The 18,419-nt window shown below is 45.0% G+C and overlaps 1 protein-coding gene across 3 annotated transcripts in view; it reads left to right on the top strand.

Annotated features, from left to right (window-relative positions):
- The first annotated feature begins 250 nt into the window (after nt 1–250).
- The window catches only part of ITCH (itchy E3 ubiquitin protein ligase), a 2,968,415-nt gene continuing 2,950,246 nt past the window's right edge, over nt 251–18,419 (top strand). The window contains exon 1 of one of the 3 annotated variants that reach the window (XM_069652264.1): nt 251–389. In XM_069652264.1, the coding sequence (XP_069508365.1) occupies nt 330–389 (60 nt within the window). In that variant the 5' untranslated portion in view covers nt 251–329. Of the gene's footprint in view, nt 448–824; nt 882–18,419 lie in introns of those variants that run through there. The other 2 variants (XM_069652266.1, XM_069652265.1) reach the window with 2 other exon arrangements.

An 18,419-nucleotide genomic window follows, 5' to 3' on the forward strand; every position in this document is an offset into this window, starting at 1 on the left:
GAGACACATATTTCCCCATAGGAATGCATTGGGGGTACAGTTATTTTAGGCGGGAGATAGTGAAAAATAGCTATATTTTTCACCTAAAAATCAGGAGTCTCCCGCCTAAATCGGGAGGGTTGGCATGTATGATGTCGTCCTATCATTTTATAACACAAGAGAGCACGCGGTGCTGGTAACAAAGTCCTCCTGATCGTGAAGTTTGTCGGAAGAGTTGTCTATGCTTAGTTTCCGGTGACGTCCATGCGAGGTTGACAGGGAGTTGTAGTTTTCGAAGTCTTGCCCTCCGCCCCTATGGTGCGCATGCGCTGTGGTCAGGTTGTCGGTGGATGTTTCGCTCCGGTGTTCTCCGGTCTCAGCTGAGTAGAGTTGCCGCCATCTTCGCAGAGGTACGCGAGAGTCTCGGGCAGGTGACTGACCCTTACTCCGAAGCCGGGTCTTGTCATGGTAAAGGGAATAACGTTGTTCTTCACCCCTTAGTTTAGAGACTGTAAGGGCTGGGTGGTTGGATTGGACATAGTGGGTTGACAGTCCTAGGAGAGTCTTGGTGAACTTCTTAAGTGGGCAGAGGGCGTAATTGTTGTGACGAGGCATACAGTACATGGTGATCACTAGACTGGGGAATAGCAGAGAAGTACGTGTCATCTGTCCACTGGTTGTCCATTTAAGTATCGGCTGTTACCTAGCACCTGTCAGAGGACAAGTCCATTTCCCTAGCAGTGTCCCGTGTAGACAAATGCCTCAGCGGCGTCATTGGATGCTTCTCAGCCAGCCAGCGCTTTAATTGGTGCTAATCGCAGGAATCAGTAACACTGCAAGGTCTCTGGAGACTGTCACATGGCATCCGTGTTTTCTCCCATCTGTACATGCCTAGAAGCAGTGTAAGCGGGTGTTTATTTGTTCATCACATCCCGTATATTCCTTTGCTGGTCTCCTGGCTTTTTGAATGCCCAATGCCTCATACATTATGCAGTCAAGCGCTGTGTAATCTGCTAGCCCTCTCAGTGAAGTGCTTACTGGTAGAACCAGGAAGTGTCCCTATCAGCCTGTAGTCTTTTCAAGCGTTTGCCAACATGGTTTCCTTGTTTTCAGTCTAGTGATCAATGCATGGTCGCGTATGGAGTCTCATACGGTGGTTTCGATCTCGTGTCTTGGCTCTCAACTTTTAAAATGTGCTGTCTTTCCCGATTGCATTCGAAAGTCATTAGAATGGAAGCATGTTTTGGAGGATCAAAGTAGAGTAATTGTGATCCACATGATATTTCTTATGTATGCATGCTTGACGCTATGGGTCCTCGTAGAAGTATTGCCCGATCTACATGGACTTGTTGCCTCTGCAAACTTTCAGAAGTGCTCGACATCTGGAAAGGTCTTGTTTTAGAATGTGGGGTAACCCGTCTACTTAGGCGTCGCTGCTTAGAACAGTTTGTTTTTGAATTCGACGCTCTTAACTATGAAATGTTGTGGGAGCTCCTTTTTGGCTGTTAATCAAACCTCGTTTATTTTAGCTCTTATTTGAGTAATCGCATCAATTTATGTCGGGTTGGGTGAGACTTTAATGAGAGCATAATTCTTATGGGGTTCTAGCTAATTTCCTTCAATTAATTTGGTTTCAATGTGCATATTGGATTTGTTTGTGATTGCTATTCTTAAATAATGAGGTTTGTGTATGTATTGACTTTTTGTGTCTACATCTATTTCGATTTTTGTACTGTGCGATGTATGTGTAAATTGTGCAAGGTTGTATGTACTCGTTCACAACGAAAACAGAAGAGTTTTAAGGATTAATCAATGGTGTTAGGATTTTCCCAATGATGGTCCCTTGAGAGCTTGCTGGTAGTACATCATACCAGTGAGTGTTTCCATTAGAAATTATGTGGTTCAGAAGTTTGCCTATTGAAATGTTTCTCCATAGCCCAAATGCTTTTAGAGGTGTTGTCGTCTCCACCCACATAATGAGAAATTAGTCTGCAAAAGGTGCATTTAAGTAGGTTCTCCTGGAAAATCACGTTAGGTCAATACACGCAATTGCGTCCTGGCCTAAAGATTATTGAAGGTGTCATCTATTGTCTACTTTGGGATTTCTGTGTTGGTGACTGGGGGGACAAGTAGTTATGAAGATCTTGCCGCTCCTCGTCTGAAAGACATTGTTGTCTTTAGAATTTCCCATCATGTAGAGCAGGGCAGATTCTAGCCAACTTTGTGCCCAGGGCAAAACACCAGAATGCGCCCCCCCTCTCCGACTGGCACATGTCACTCCCAAACTACACCTCCTGTGTCGTGTGTCAAAACCCCTTCTCAATATGAATACATAATTGCTATATAAATGGAGCTATTTCATTACATTGCAATGCAAGTACTCTACAGAAGAATTTTAATGTGAAAACACAGCTGTTGCTGTCCAAGTAAATGGTTTTTCTGTCACTTGCTCTTAGGGAAGGCCTGGCCTTAATGCAGTTTAAACTGTCCATACTGGCACACTGTAGTGTGAATAGCCTCCCGGTGTCTGAGGGCACACTGGCCCTGTGTTGCAGGTGTTCCGTTGTACCACCTCACTTGTATTTCACAAGGGGCAATACTAGACTAACCATATGAATTTTCTGATGGAAGGTTATCATTCCAAGATGGACAGTCTGGTATACTCTTATTGTACTCTTTCATAATACCTTATGATAGTGGGAAAGGGGACAAATACCACCAGTGAGGGTTCCTGTGTGCTTTGCATTAAATCGGAGTATTTCAGTACTATAACAGGGACTAGCGATCTCTATATTGGATAAACAAGTCTGTGATAAAAGGATTTTATGTGTGAATTTCTAAATTCATAACAGATGCATGGCTTGGTGCTCACAACACTCATCCAAACTTAACATGTTTGTAGCCATAAACTATACATTCTAATTTAGACAGTTTATGACTGCAACATCAGCCGCTGAAATGGGGTACAAGAGTTCTTTTGTTTCTTGTTTCTGAAGAATTTTAGATGAGGAAGGGCTGGGTCTCAGTCTGAGCATGCCCAATACAGAAACATCTTTTTGGAATTATATCTATAGACAGGACAGGATACCGTAGAAGAGAGACCCAATAAACAATGCACAGAAAGGATTGGACCTCTTAAAAACTTTAGCCTTACCAGTAATAGGCTGATGAAGCGTTTTAAACAAACCCGGCTTCTAATGCATCGTAAAGGGTCCACAGTTATTCAGCCACTACCTCCTCACTATTGTGCAGGCCTCGGGGTTATTTCTGCCCATGCTTTATCTAACAGAGCTGGCATTATCATCTCTTATTAGTGCTGGCCTGCATCTAGTGAAAATCATGGTGTGGCAGTGTAGAAAGGGTGTTTGGCCTAATGGATGTACAATTTGAGGCAACGTCTTTGATTGTTTATGCGTTTAAGTGTGGGCACAGTATTGCATGCTCATCGGAGCCCCATACACCATCTTCCAGTATGCTATTGTATGGACAAAACAGACATATGTGCTGTTACATACAGGAGCGCCACATAGACACCATTAACCAACGGGGTGGCGGCAAAACATTGCTGCATTCATTACTGCATTTGTTTGCCATGACTACTGTCTGCATGGTGACGCACAATGAACTCTACTTTCCAATCAAGGTGCCAAGTAACATTGAGTTGCCATCTGGAGTGTGCGCTAGGCAGTGGCTGGCTTGTTTAGAAAATTAGAAGACCTTTGATGCTGAGCGGATGCATTTAGCCATGTCCTAAAGCAGCCACTCGAATACTTAAGCAAGAAAATGACAGTTAACCTTCCCGGGATGTGCCATATGTAACTTAAAAGCAATATACAAAAAAAACCTTTTGGTGTGTAGAGACATGAAAATAGATTAAAACTTGTTCTGTTTGGCATTTTAATTATCTTTGAAGGATGCATAGGTTTGGTCAGTTAACTGATACTTGTGCTGCCCTGGTGAATAAAAATGCCCCATGCTCAGTTCTTAACACTGAAATGTTAAGCACATATTGTGTAAAAACAATGGTTTGTTAAGTGGTAAAAGTGAGTCATCGCTTATCATTTGCCCCACTTGAAAAGCTGTCAACACAAAGAATGAGGGGCACAGGGTGTGTGACTCCAGAGCACCTCACACGCTGTGTTTGGAATATGCATTCCTTGGTTAGTGTATTCCGAACGCATCCCAGTCATAAACAAGTCGGCAGAGAGCAGCTAGCCGAACACATCAGAAGCACCCACTGTCACAGCGGGCTGCTTAATCTTTTGCCCGGCAAGATCAGAGTCGGCTTTGTGGGTGGGCCCCTTACTGCATCCCCCTCCCCTTTTTGAGCTATTTAGCTCTGCAATCCAGATCGTTGCCTGCTATGCCCGCCGGGCGAAGAAACAGGGCTGATCTAGAGGTTGGGTGCACAACATACAGCCTGGGGCCAAGTTCAGCACGGCATGTTGGTTTTCCTGGTCCACCAGGGTTAAACACTTTTTTCTAATGGAGGGCGGCCCACGAGCAACAATGTCTGCCATCCATTAGTACGTTTTTGTTTATCTTAATGGGTCGTGGAAAATTACTGACCCTCCTTTGGTTCAGTACATGCAGTGCTCCAGATAAGATTTGGAAGTGGGAGTATTTTGTATTTTGCTACCTATTTTGTAAAGTTGGAAGTGAAATGATTTTCTTGGGGAGTAAAAATGTCCAATTCACAATTAGTATTTTATAAGCGGGTAGTAGTATGTTTTGGCTGAAAAACTGAGATGGTTTTTGTAATATTTATTTCTTTGCACCTAGTTATTCATGTGCATTGAAAGATACAGGTTTACTTGGTTCCATGTGTTAAAACCGGGGCAAAAATGGCCCTGGACACAAAATATTGCGGCAAAAAGGCTGCAGTTTTGCTGCCGCAATCAATGTAAAGGATGCGGGGGACACCCCTGCAGCCCTCGGATCCATTATACCATTTAAGGAGAGCGAGGGATGTTAGGCAGGATTCTCAAGAATGTGCTAATTTCCCTTACCTTTTGAGACCTCCAGCAACTTTACTGGATTTCTAGGATTTTATTTTTTTTACCGGGAAGAGTGTGAGCCTTTTTTTCCACTCTTCCATGTATTTTGATATGTGTTTTTACTTTTGTGTTATTTGGTTATGGAGTTTTAAAACCACTCCATAGGCATCATCTTTTTCTGTGTCACACAGCACCTTCAGTGCAATGGCAAAGGGGTGTCTTTCAGGCTTCCCAAGGTTTAAATGCCTTCTCTGGGACTGATCACTGTCTCCCAGAGCATGTAAAGTTAAATTGACGGAGCACGTGACCTCACCGAGGCCTCTTAAACAGCCGTGGGCCACCCTCGCGGCGTTAAGCCCGGTAGGAGACAAGGCCACTGGCTGTTGTGCGGCTGTTTGGCGCGTAGGCGCATTAGCCTCTGAGTCTTACTACTGAACGTGAAGTAAAGGGTAAGCCTGACCGCACAATTAAGTATCATCTATCGGCATAGTCTAGGAGAGACTGTGGGGGATTACAATCTCCTTTGATCCCTTACCCGGAATTAATAACCTTTTATATAGATTCTCTAACTTGTATTGTACGTAATGACTGTTGAGTGATTTTGTCAGAATCCTTAGACAACTGCTCCTTGTTGACACGTCGTGGAGTAATTAATTCTTCCTATCAATGTGATTCTCAGGGGTACAAGAGGACAGACTGAGAAACTAATTGATCGAAAGATGTTGTAAATTTGTTGGAACCGCAACTGCTTCACGAAAATGAGGACATCCAAGTTACTCCCAATCACTGCAGAAAAGTACAACTAATTACTAACCAATATTGAACTCTCTAATAATGATTTACAATATTCAAAAGACTAACCTGCAGGAAAACGTGGCATTAACCAAAGAATTTCCATATAAATCGATCCTCAAGACTGATGAGTTCTGGAGACCACAAGAAAAAGGCATTTAGCAAAAGGTAACAAGAGGTACAGAGAAATGGCAAGAGAAGTGAAAGTTTCTTACCAGTGTTTCTCAGGATATGTGAGATCCCAGGCGAGTACTTGTCCTTGTCGTCCCTCAGGAATCCACTCCAGTTCAAGGTTTGTGTCCAATTCACCAATCACCTGTCCCGACGGCACGAGGACGCCTATGGTGCCAAGGCAGTCTCTAGTCCAGCACCTCAACCTGTGCCCGCCGGCACGAGGACGCCTAAAGTGCTAAGGAAGTCTTTAGACCAGCACCTAACCTGTGCCCGCCGGCACGAGGACGCCTAAGTACTATACGGAATGAAATGGATAGAGGTACAAGAAAAATAGGAGAAAAAGATAACAAGCAAGCAAGTACATGTCCCAGAAAGAGGAGAAACCAGCAGAAAGTATCAGAAAGGAAGCGGTCACCAAGCTCTGAGGTCCAAAATCTACCAATACAAAATTACTGGGCAAGAATATCCTAGAACGATCCGAGGTCAAAATTCCTAGAAACTGAATGAAAGGGCAATCCGGGCGAGAAATCCAAAAGACGTAATCCAAGGTCAAAAAGTACCAGAAAATCCAAGCATGAACAAAGCTGCTGTCAAACACGATCAGAAGCAGCGACTGGAGGGCGAGGGAGAGTTAAGTACCGGACTACCGGCAATAAGTCGATCACGTGACACACTGCGTAAAGAATCACGTGGTACACGACGCGCCCACTGCCGTAATCTCCATGGTAACTTCCACACAAAGCGTCGGAAACACGGTTTCCGACGAATGCGCCTGCAAAGGGCAGTTCGTGGACCAGACACCGCCGCCCCCCGTCTTTCATCCGGTAAAAGCACCCGCAGCTGCCTGCGAGCGGACAAGGTAACTGGAGGGATGTTGCGAACCCGGGACCGTTTTCTGACAGATTTGGCTTTGCTAAAGATATTAGCTCTCCTGGCTATTTATCTTTACTTTCTCCCCCGCAACTCTTCTGAGCCTATATGCCGCCTAAAGCACGCGGGCAAAAGCGCCCTACAATTTACGAAAAGGCAGGACAAATCATCCCTATATGCCTACTAACAATCTAAGTGGTGGGGACAGTTTGAAATCGTCAGCTAACGCCGGAGGTACCATTCCGGAGTTATTTAAAAAAATCTTACCTGTATGCACTGACGAACAAACTGAGGAGACACTTCCAGCTGTACATAACGCAAGCCGACCACTGGATGTTACATCCTTTGACGACATTGACAATAATTCGTTATTGGATTTATGCCTGTCCATACAGAAATCTATGGCTCCTCCACCTAATTCAGGAGAGTCGGGGATTATCGAGATGGGGACTACCAAGAAAGTCGCAAGTATAACAGTGGAGGCTCAAGTGTTACAACCTGCTAATTCTCCTCAGAGAACTTTATGCTCTGGCCGACTGTCTGAATCACCAAACTTATTGATCGACTTAGAGGAGCCAGGGCAAATTAAGGTCGATCAACCTAGTGAGCTTTCACAGCTAAACTCTGTAGCCATTACTGAGATGCAGGCGTCCTTATTCTCTCTCCAATTTGCCCTAAAAATTCTCCTCAAATTATGTGGTAGAATACACGTGAATACAATCTTACAGTTGAATCTCCCCGCTCCAGATTTAGATTATGAAGTAGGCCCTGAAGAGGTAAAGGAGCCTCAGATTCCATCTAGTCCAATTAACGTCGAGGGGAACGAACATCCGACAAATGAAGGAAATACTCATCTGACTAAGAAACAGCGTAGAATGGCGAAAAGAGCTGCCTTAAGAAATGTTCCGGTAGAGGTGGCCTCTCCACTCCCAAATACAGCAATCCCACAACAGAAAACTAAAAAGGCAAGAAAAAGGGCACTAAAAAGAAAGAAAAACCGAAATAAAGGTCCGGGTACACTCACTAGCTGGATATTGGTGGAAAAATCTAAAGAAATTTCAGCCGTGAGTAATGCTAGCCAAGACTCTATTCTTACAGAAAATCATTCTATTGATAATCAGTTTTCTACCCCTCAAAGGAACAACCCTAATATAACATTTGAAAGTACGGACACTGAAAGTGATACACCGGTTCCAGCAAGGGAAGAGAATAGAGAAGAAAACAAGATTTGCATTGTGAAGAATCTGAACCAGCAATGCCATGGATAATGGCTTCCGCAGACAGGCATGCTCGAGAAACTTCATCTAATACCTCAATTAAGAGTTAGAAGATCTGAGGATTTCTCATTTGTAGAGCCTCTATGTACCACTAACCCTAATGTGACAGCGCTGCATTATACGGTCCTGGCCTCTGCTCAGCTGATTCGTAAACATAGAGTCAACTTAGCGCAAGTAGGCTTGGGGGTAGATGTGAATCCTGACGATGTAGACCCTCTGATTAAAGAAGTTCCCAAGCCTACTAAAACTGACAATAAAACTAAATTACCTCCTCCTACTGGAAACCAAGTGCAAATGAGTGACATTCAGAACACTCTTAAATGGCTTGCAGAGGCTTTGCCCTCGGTTATAAATCAACCCTAAACTTGCTCATTGCTATCCTGGAATACCAGGGGTTTCAAACATATTACTGTAACTAATGGCTCATTACCTTTTATTATGAATCATTCCTTTTTTCTGTTACAGGAAACCTGGCTAACTGCACCAATTATAATAGATGGGTATAAGTTGTACCATACTTTTGCCAAAAAAGGCCAAATGGGAAGACCTTTTGGGGGGTTGATGATCGGTGTAAGTAAAACTATAGCATCTAGTGAAATTACTATCGATCTTGAGGATAACATTAATGCGGTGGAGGTGGTTATATCGATCAAAAATAATCAGATGAAACTCTTGTTGGTCAATGTTTATAATCCACACGATGCGTCAAAGAGTGATCAAATACAAGATAGACTACATGATCTACTTATTAAGTGGACGAATGAACGCCAAAATAATCTTTTTGTCATTGCTGGAGATTTTAATTGTTCTATTAAAGGGGATGGTGGTACAACTACTAATAAGTATTTACATCCGTATCCACTCATGCCTCAGAATTATAGTGATGAAGAAGGGGAGAAGTGGTTATGTTTTATGAAGAGCTGGGACTTGGAATGTCTAAACGGTCGAACTATGAGTGACCGCCCGGGACATTATACTTGGAAAGCAGGTGTCGCTCGCCGCACTCTTGATTATTGTTTTATTAGCCCGGAGGTGGCATCCCTGGTTAATGACATGGAAATAATAGACAACGATTGGAGTGATCATAGTGGCCTGAGTTTAAGTTTGAAGTGTGATTCTGTATTTCCTTCAACAATAGCGATAGGAAGTTTGTTGGTTAATCAAGCTGGTTCACGATTAATATGGTCTGAGAAAAATATATCTAAAGCATGTCATGATTGTGGTGAATGGGATGCTGATTATCACACTATGTTTGTTAACCTCTCAATAGAACACCTCGAAGGGTGGATTTATAATTTTACGGGTAAATATGCTACAAAAAAATCTTTACTTGTTATCAGAGAACAGGGCTCGATCGAGGTCTATGATAAGACAATTCGTGATGCTAAACGTACTCTGAGAGGGGAGATAAATCAGAGCCCACTCCCATTTAATTATGGATATACATATTAAGATCAGAGAGATAAAAAATAGGTATAGGACATGGTTAAAACACTGGAACAGATCGAAAAAATTGGCAAATTGGCAAAAAACCGTGAAGACTATTTGCTCGAGAAATCCCCAGAATATCTGGGCACTTCTAGGAGAAGCTAGGGGGAGCAGGGTAACCCCCCAAATAAACCCGATTGATGCTGAGGAATGGGTTAATTTTCTGGAAACGCGTAATGGTATGTCAGCAGTTAACCCCGAAATTTTTCCAACCATCTCTCTAGTTCCTAAGCCGTTCCCTATTTTCCTAGAAGACCTGATAGGTAAGATTGCTAAACTTAAATCTTCCCGAGCCCCGGGGCCTAACGGTCTCTCCAATCTATTTATGAAGAGTAACCCAGTCTTCTGGGCTAACCTTCTGAAAATCCTCTTTGAAAAAGTTTTAAAAGAGGGGATAATACCTGAGACCTGGCAAAGAGCAATCTTAGTGCCAATTTTCAAGAAAGGCAATAGATCTGATCCGGCCAATTACCGTTTGCTATCTATGTTAGATTGCTCTGGTAAATTATTTGCCTCCTTACTGTTACAGAAATTACAATCTTGGACTGAAACGGAAGGGATTCTGGACCGCTTTCAAAGCGGATTCAGATCTGGATATTCAACCACTCACAATCTTTTCATCATGAATAGCCTTAGAGATAAAGCCCTACTCCCTAATAATCCGCCTCTGTATGCTTTATATATAGATTTTAAGGCAGCGTTTGACATGGTTAATAGAGAGAAGTTATGGAGGAAGCTTAGGGGCCTGGCGTGCCCTGAAGGTTTGCTCTATTATCTGCAACTCTTACATCATAACACCACAGTCCAGTTGAGGCTTGATGGAAGTGGATCCACAACTAGGGTGATAGAGCAAACAAGAGGGGTGAAACAAGGCTGCGTTATCGCACCCATGTTGTATAATTTGTTTGTTTCCGATATTCCAGAGTGTATTAGAGAGGTGAGTAACTGCCCTCCCAACACTGCTTAATCCTGGCGTATGCGGACGATGTGGTTATTTTTGACGACACATTTAGTGGCATCCTACGCTCGGCTGAGCGACTTTGGGCGTATGCGGAGGAGAACGAACTCGCAATGAATCACATGAAAACAGAGTTGATCCTGTATAGTCATGGCAAAGTGAGCCGCCCTAGAATGATTATAAGAGGACAGGAAATTCAATATACCCATAGCTATAAATACTTGGGAGTTGAATTCGACTCTAAGGGAAATTCCCAATCATGTGTACAATCCCGCAAAATAAAAGCAGCGCAACTTACCTCTATGATATATCAGTTCTCTCGTAAGAAGAGTGGATATTCCATGTGGGCAGCTCGCCAACTTTACGTCCAGTGCCTGATACCCAGGGTAATCTATGGACTGGAAGTCCTAGTTAACCTTAATTTGGATTGGCTACAGAAACTGGCTACAGAAACTGGAAGGACGTTTTTGGCGAAAGCTGCTGGGATTGCCACCGGGAATACCAATGGCGATACTAAGATTAGAGCTGGGTTTACCCTCTCTAAAAGCTCTGGTCTTGAAGAAAAGAGCCGAGGTCTATATTAAGCTGCATACTAATCCGACTAATCCCCTTTTGATAACCGTGAAAGAAGATATTGTTAGGAATAAGCAGGCTCGTTTTGTGAGAGAAATGAATGCTCTATTTGAGATGATAGAATGGACCCCTAACTGGGAAGACAATTTTATAAATCTAAAGTCCCAAATGGCAGAACGACTTAAAATTTGGGACTGGCAAGACAATTTTAGACATCTTGCGAGTCTCCACAGTTACGGGTTCATAACTCATGTTTTATATACCTTTAGAAGGGCACAAGGATATCTCAACCTTTGCCCCTCGGATAAATTAAGACGCTTCTTATTACTCCTACGTATCAACCATCTACCTGTCCTAGCGGTGTTGGGCCCGGAACGGGCCATCTCTAAAACAGAGCGTTTTTGCAGGAAATGCAGATATGTACATAATCTTGACCATATTAAGTCCAAAGACTTTTGGCTAGCATGTATTAACACCTTGAATCCTAGCCTACATTTGGCCCTATATAGAGTATGGTATACAGTTAAGGGAATACTTGAAATTTGAAGGCTAGCTAATTTCTCTCAGTATCAATAAACAATAAATGAGTTATTATATGAAATTACATGAAATTGTATGAAAGTTAACTTCAGGCTATGACCTATGAAATTTGTAATAAGATTGAATATGATTTTAAGCGTTTTTCTTCTTTTAAATGATGAATTGCTGTTTAAATTGTAAGAAGAAAAATTATTTTGTTGACTTATGTGTAAAGTTTTTGTTTTAAAAACTGTATCACATTAAAAATAAAATAAAAAAAAAGTTAAATTGACTTTACTAGTCTCTTTAAATTTACAGACCCCAGCACACACTATCTTCCTATAGAGTGCTGGAGGGGTTGCCTAGCATCCTCTGAGTCAAAACACTCATGTAACAGTCAAATGTTACCCTTTCCTACTTTAAATGGCTGGTGGCAGTGGTTTAGATCAAACCACCATGATTTTTCCCGACCGCGAACAACGGTAGCTAAAAATTGGGTCAGCCATGTTTTTCAATATGACGTCCAAGACCTATCTGTAAAAACAGACTTCGGTTATCTTTTTTTGCTGTTTCTTTTTGGAAAGGTCCTTCTTGTGTTTATCTCTGCGCACCAAACAAGGTTGGTCCCTTTTGTTCATTGGCCTTTGGCGGGCTTCAGTGCTGAAGCCCTCCTCTGGCGCCTGAGTGTCTGGGGTGGACAGGATGTGAGGGAGGTGCCCGAAACTCCGTGCTTAGTCTCCTAGGAGACCTGAATGCACTCTGGCGTGATTGGCCGGCTGGCTGTCTGGGAAGGACAGCCTCCCTGCTGTGTGAGTGACAGCCAGGCTGGAATGAATGGGGGAAAACTGTTTAAAAGCAGGTCTCTTGGACTTGGAAAGCAGAGTCGACCACTGGAACGAAAGAACCGAAGACGAGCTGAGGGAAGACGACTGCTGCAACTCCTGGACGACTGTGAAGCCCTGCTGCTCGTCCGAATTGCCTGAAACTCCATCGACAGAGAAGCTGGTTAACTTCTTCCCTTGAGTTTGGTGGGAACAACCAACCCGCAAGCCACCTGGACACCACCCCCTCCTGGTAGAATTTCCTGCATTGCTGTGGAAAACTGGATAGCCAGTGGGAAGGATACAAGTTTGTGTTCTTTCAGGTACTCTCATCTTAAACCGACGTTTTGCCAAGCTTGTGGCCTCTTCCCTGGGCAGTGCAGGAACCTCCCAACGTCCTCCTTCTTGTCCCCACGACTAAAGCTCAGGAACAGTGAGATCTGCTCAAACTGCCAGGAACAACTGCCTCAGCTACAGCTCTTCTTCACTTTAAAAGTACTGTGCAAAAGCGGTGTATTGCTCTCTGCTGAAAAGTGTACGGAACTACCATAAATCACCAATGCAATTATAGAGCAAATACTTCAACCCAAAAACAGACAGACACAATAACTCACAGCCACGCACTCTTTAGAAGATAATGGGCTCTTTACGGCTATTTATTCAAAGATTACAAGAACATAGAAATAACTCATAAAACTAACATGGACATAGATCGCAGAAGAAGTAAAGAAGTCAAAAGAAATACATCACCGTGAGCGTAATTCTTATCTTCATCTCGTCCAGAAGCGGCTGGAAGACTCCGGGGGCAGCCAGGAAGAGAGTGCTACAGCTCACAGGAAGGCCAGACGGAGCGTCCTTCTCTGGCTAAAATCTCACCTGACCCCTCCGGGTTTCCGTATATATAGGAACTCCAAAAAAGGGAGTTAATTCTCGAACCTTCTGGAATTGCACCTGCGCAGTTGAGGAACAGCCGTCGGTTGCCAGCTGGGTCAATCGAGAGCTCCCCCCCCCCCCCCAAGGAACGCAGGGCCTCCTTGCTCTAAAAACATGCTCCACGGAGAACAGTAGCAAGTCATAACAAAGTTAGCTTTTCCCAGCAGAAATGGCCTTGACTGCATACCAAGTTTGAAAAAGCATGTTTGTCTCAGCACTGTGAATCTAACACTTCAGCAAAATGTGTGCAGCCTTTCACTGCGGAGTGAAGTAAATATCCAACATGGCTCCGAGCGCTCCCAGAATGCATCGCGCCCGCGCCATTTTGAACTAAGCATAAATTAAGCAGAACACGCGGTCCGGAAATCTTTTCGGCCACAGTGAAAGTTTGTGAAACTTTCCCGACTTCGAAGGCTTGTCCTTCCCTAAACCAACATCTAACTTTTCGTCTGACCAAATTCTTCTAAGATCCGTGGCAAAGACTTAACCGTTTACTACCAGAACTGTGCTATCCGGGGGCGTGGCCAAGCAGCCATGGAGTAGGCTGCGATTCCTTGGAGCTCCGTGATCCGACTTATTGATTCGAAGCAAAACGCATGTGTTGACGGCTGATTCCAGCGGAAAAAAGATACGGTATCTGGGTGAATACTTCAGGCAGCAGATGAGCGTATCGGCGAGAGAAAGTGGACACAGCAGACTAAATGAGGCCACTTTGTGTCCAGATCCAGAAGCGGCGCAATCGATAATAAGATGGCGGCTTGCCAACACAAAGGGACCCCCGGCGGCACTTGAAATCGGATGCCAGGCGGGCAGTGACTGGACTGTAGGCGTGCCGCGGCAGATGAAACAGTGAGTGGCCGACTACTGGAGAAAAGCCCACGAATAGCCCGAGAGGATGCACACAGCGCTGGGCCACGAGATAGGCGGCACGGCCTTGGTGTTCCCACTAGACCAGCACGATGTATACATGATACAAACAAGAAGACTGATAGCGTTCCTGCAGCAAGTTGGAAGCTTCGAGCACGCAGGGATTACATCCCGAATCCGCATCGAGGAGTGGATGAGCAAATACGGACACAATAAGTGGCGCCGAGACCTGTACGCCCGAAACAAAATGGCGACTGATCCTGAACAAAGGATTACACTGGTGGACCGTGAATCGGCCTCGTAAGGTCTGGGATGCAGCAGAGGGTTATATGCATCTTGTATGTATCATCCGCTTTTTGATAGGTGCAAAGACCATGAAGAAGCACCTGAGATGCTGATGACGGCATCCAGGTGATAACGGGCACGGACGCTGAGAGGTAATTGTGACGCGGAAAGTTACAATCCACCTGAATAACGATTTTGTGTATAACAATTGGTGTAGGCTGATATACAGAGACTCCAACGACTTGAATAACAACTAAGCGGTACCGGGCCGGAGCCAGACACGAAGACAAGGTTGCACCATGTCGGTGAAAAGTTTGAGAGCCAAGACCAAACAACCTACAATGGAGGTCTTCGCGAAAGCGCATAGGACCCCCACAGCATCGGAGCGGAGCACGTCCACTACTCCTGCTGAAGGAGACGAGCACCAAATCCTGGAGGCTATATCGGAGCTGAGCACCAAATGGGGCGCGGCGATGGCGGACTTGCGGACAGCCCTGGAGGGCAAAATCGATGTCTTCGGGACTGAACTTACCCTGTTACGGCAAGATGTCAGGAGGCTGGCGGAGAGAACAAGTGGGCTGGAGAGTGCTGTAAAGACCAATACTGATGTCAGCACAACTAACGCAAAGGAAGTTCATGTGCTCAAACAGCAGGTTGCTAACCTCGAAAATTGGGTCGAAGAAGCTGAGGGAAGAGCGAGGAGAAATAACATTTGGATGGTTGGCCTACTGGAGCGGGAGGGTCAAGACCCTACAAACTACGTGGAAAACTTGATCCTACAAGAAATAGCAGATAAGCTCTCGCAGGGATTCACTGTGGAGCGAGCGCACCGAGCCTTGATGAGGAAACCGCGACCTGGGGCTCCGCCGCGACCTATCATCGCGAGGATCCTGAACTACAGAGATAGGGAGATGATCCTAGAATATTTTCGTAAAGGTTGGACAATACAGAGAGCATCCGCAAACATTACAGCATACCCGGACTATACGATGCTGGTGCAGAGACTGAGATACAGCTACGTGGCCGCCAAAAGGAGGCTGCGAACAGCAGGCATCAAGTACATGCTCCTGTACCCGGCAAAACTGAAGGTGATACATAAGGGCAGAGCGCTCCTTTTTTTTTACGCTCCCGAAGAGGTGGTAACGTGGCTGGATCTGCAGTGTTGCCCGGAACAAGAAGTGCACTGTGACCGGCAGGAACAGGGCGGCTAAAAAACTGGTGCCGCGGACATTGGGGGTACCGGATTATACCGGGAAGCGATACTAGTTGAACACTGGATAGCATTCGGGCCCTGTGCCCGTCATGGACTGGAATATAGTAGGTAAAATTGTAATTGGAAGCAGCTTAAAGTTAACACAATGCGTAATACATTTGGAAATAGGAGCAATAGGATGGAGGCAACTCACCCCCGAAATACTATTAGTTAAGTGGCCATTAGGGCGACTTTACCCTACTGAGCCCGCAGCATAAGTTTGTGCTGGATGGGGCTAGATGTGGGGGTGCCTGAGATCCAGGGATGGAGCTAGGCAACAGTTGGGGGAGGCATTGTTGGGGTTGGGTTGGGGGAGGGAAGAGAGGTGGGAAGTTTGGGTTGTACATAGTTTTGGGGAGTTTTAATATGAGCCTACACGGAAGAGTTGAAGGGAGGTATCTGCATAGCATGACCTGGAGGGTTCGGTTGGGAATGAGGGAGGAAGATATCAGAGCGCTATGGGAGATCTTAGAATAGTGACGTGGAATGTCAGGGGACTTAACAGTTATATGAAGAGGAATAAAGTCATGCTGTATTTGAAAAGGCAAAGGATAGATGTTGCACTGTTGCAGGAGACGCATTTGACGCGGGAAAAACTGGAGCTAGTTGGGAAAAAATGGAAAGGGATTGTGGTGGGTTCGTCTTACTCTGCTTACGCCAGGGGAGTGCTTGTCTGGGTAGCACCTCATGTCCCATTTCAGCTACTGCAGGAAATGGCGGAAACTGACGGGAGGATGGTTATAGTTAGAGGGCTGTTGGAGAATAAAGAGGTATGCATCGTGAACACGTATGCCCCTAACCATAACACGGCGGCATACTTCAGGACTCTGTGCACTAACCTCAGTATGTGTGTGGGAAGTGTGGTTATTTGGGGCAGGGATTTCAATTGTGTAATGAACCCCAAGATGGATAGATCTGACAACAGGATTGATAGGCCCACCCCAGCGGCCAAAGCATTGCAGGTGTTACTAGACGATTTCGGCTTGGTAGACGTATGGAGAACAAAACATCCCAATGATAGGCAATATTCGCATTATTCTGCCCCGCAGCAGCTACACACAAGACTGGACTATGTCTTTGCCACGCCGAATGTGGTGGCAGAGAGCACCCAAATAGAATACAAGGCGAGGGTCCTCTCAGATCACTCGCCCCTGATCCTTGGGTGGCAATACTGCCGCCCGAGGGCACGGATGCCGACGTGGCGCCTCCGAGCGGAAGCACTCAAAGATCTGGTCTTTCGTGAGGACATAAGGGATGATATCACAAACTATTTTGAGACGAATACTGGTAGTGTTGACTCGGTGGGTACACTATGGGAAGCTTTTAAGGTGGTGATGCGGGGGGCAGCCATAGCTAAGTCAAAGGGCCTACAAAGTGGGGTTCTGGCTGACCTACAAAGAGTTGAAGATGAACTTGAAAGGACATTAGAATGTGACAGTGTAGACACTGAGCTAGTACTTAAACTACAACAGCAATGTGCGGAACATTGGGAAAGGCTCTGTAACCTCAATTATAAAAAGTATGTAGAAAGGCAGCACGCGGGAGGAGATAAAACGGGTAGGCTTTTAGCGTGGCTGTACAAGAGTGAGACCCCTAGACCCCCGATTAGGACAATAATTAGAGAAGATGGGGAGGTAGTGGACACTCAAGAAGGAGTTAACAGGGAATTTGCGGATTATTATAGGGTGCTATACGGAGACAAGGAGTGGAGTAGTCAAGAGGAGATAACCGAAACCTTAGAAGATATAGGATTACCTAAGATAAGTGAGGAGGAGAGGGAAGAGCTTGATTCACCAATTACCCTGGAGGAGCTGAGGGAGGTTGTGAAGCAGTTGCCCACCAGTAATACCCCAGGAGCAGACGGGTTCCCTAGTGAATTTTACAAGGTATATAGAGAAGTGCTACCCTCATTGCTAGATATGCTTAACAAAGCGTTTGAGTTAGGAAGGTTGCCGGAGTCACTCAGAGAGGCGATCATAATACCGCTTCCTAAGCCCAACAAACCGGGGTATAACTGTAGCTCCTACAGGCCTTGGTCGATGCTGAACCAGGACAGCAAGATACTGACGGCTGTCCTGGCAAACAGATTGCGCAGAGTAATTAGCCCGTTTGGTCCGGGTGGATTAATTTACTATGTCCCAAACAGGAATATAACTCGTAATCATAGGAGACTCCACCTTGTGATCGAATGGGCAGATAGAAATGAAGGCAAAATGGCGATTGTATCCCTAGATGCAGTTAAAGCTTTCGACTCCGTTAAGTAGCCATGGCACTGGCAGCCCTGGGAGGTTACGGAGTAGGGCCGGTTTATATCAGGTGGGCGAAAATGCTATACAGTGAGCCGTTAGCCAGAGTTCGAACTGGATCGGTGATATCCGAGAGATGGCAGCTTAGTAGAGGTACCAGGCAGGGGTGCCCCTGGTCCCCAATGCTTTACATCCTAACCCTGAAGCCCCTAGCAATATACCTCAGGCAGCAATACGATATGATAGGTATTGAGGTTGGGGAGGAATATGCGGATGTTTTATTATTATACTTGAAATGCCCAGAGGAGAATCTTTAATATATCCTTGAAGTGATGGAGAAATACGCGGGGTTGTCCGGCATAGCGGTAAAACCTCAAAAATCCAGCAT

Source organism: Ambystoma mexicanum, chromosome 3p (genome assembly GCF_040938575.1).
Source record: "Ambystoma mexicanum isolate Mex_15411 chromosome 3p, UKY_AmexF1_1, whole genome shotgun sequence".
NCBI classification, from domain to species: domain Eukaryota; kingdom Metazoa; phylum Chordata; class Amphibia; order Caudata; family Ambystomatidae; genus Ambystoma; species Ambystoma mexicanum.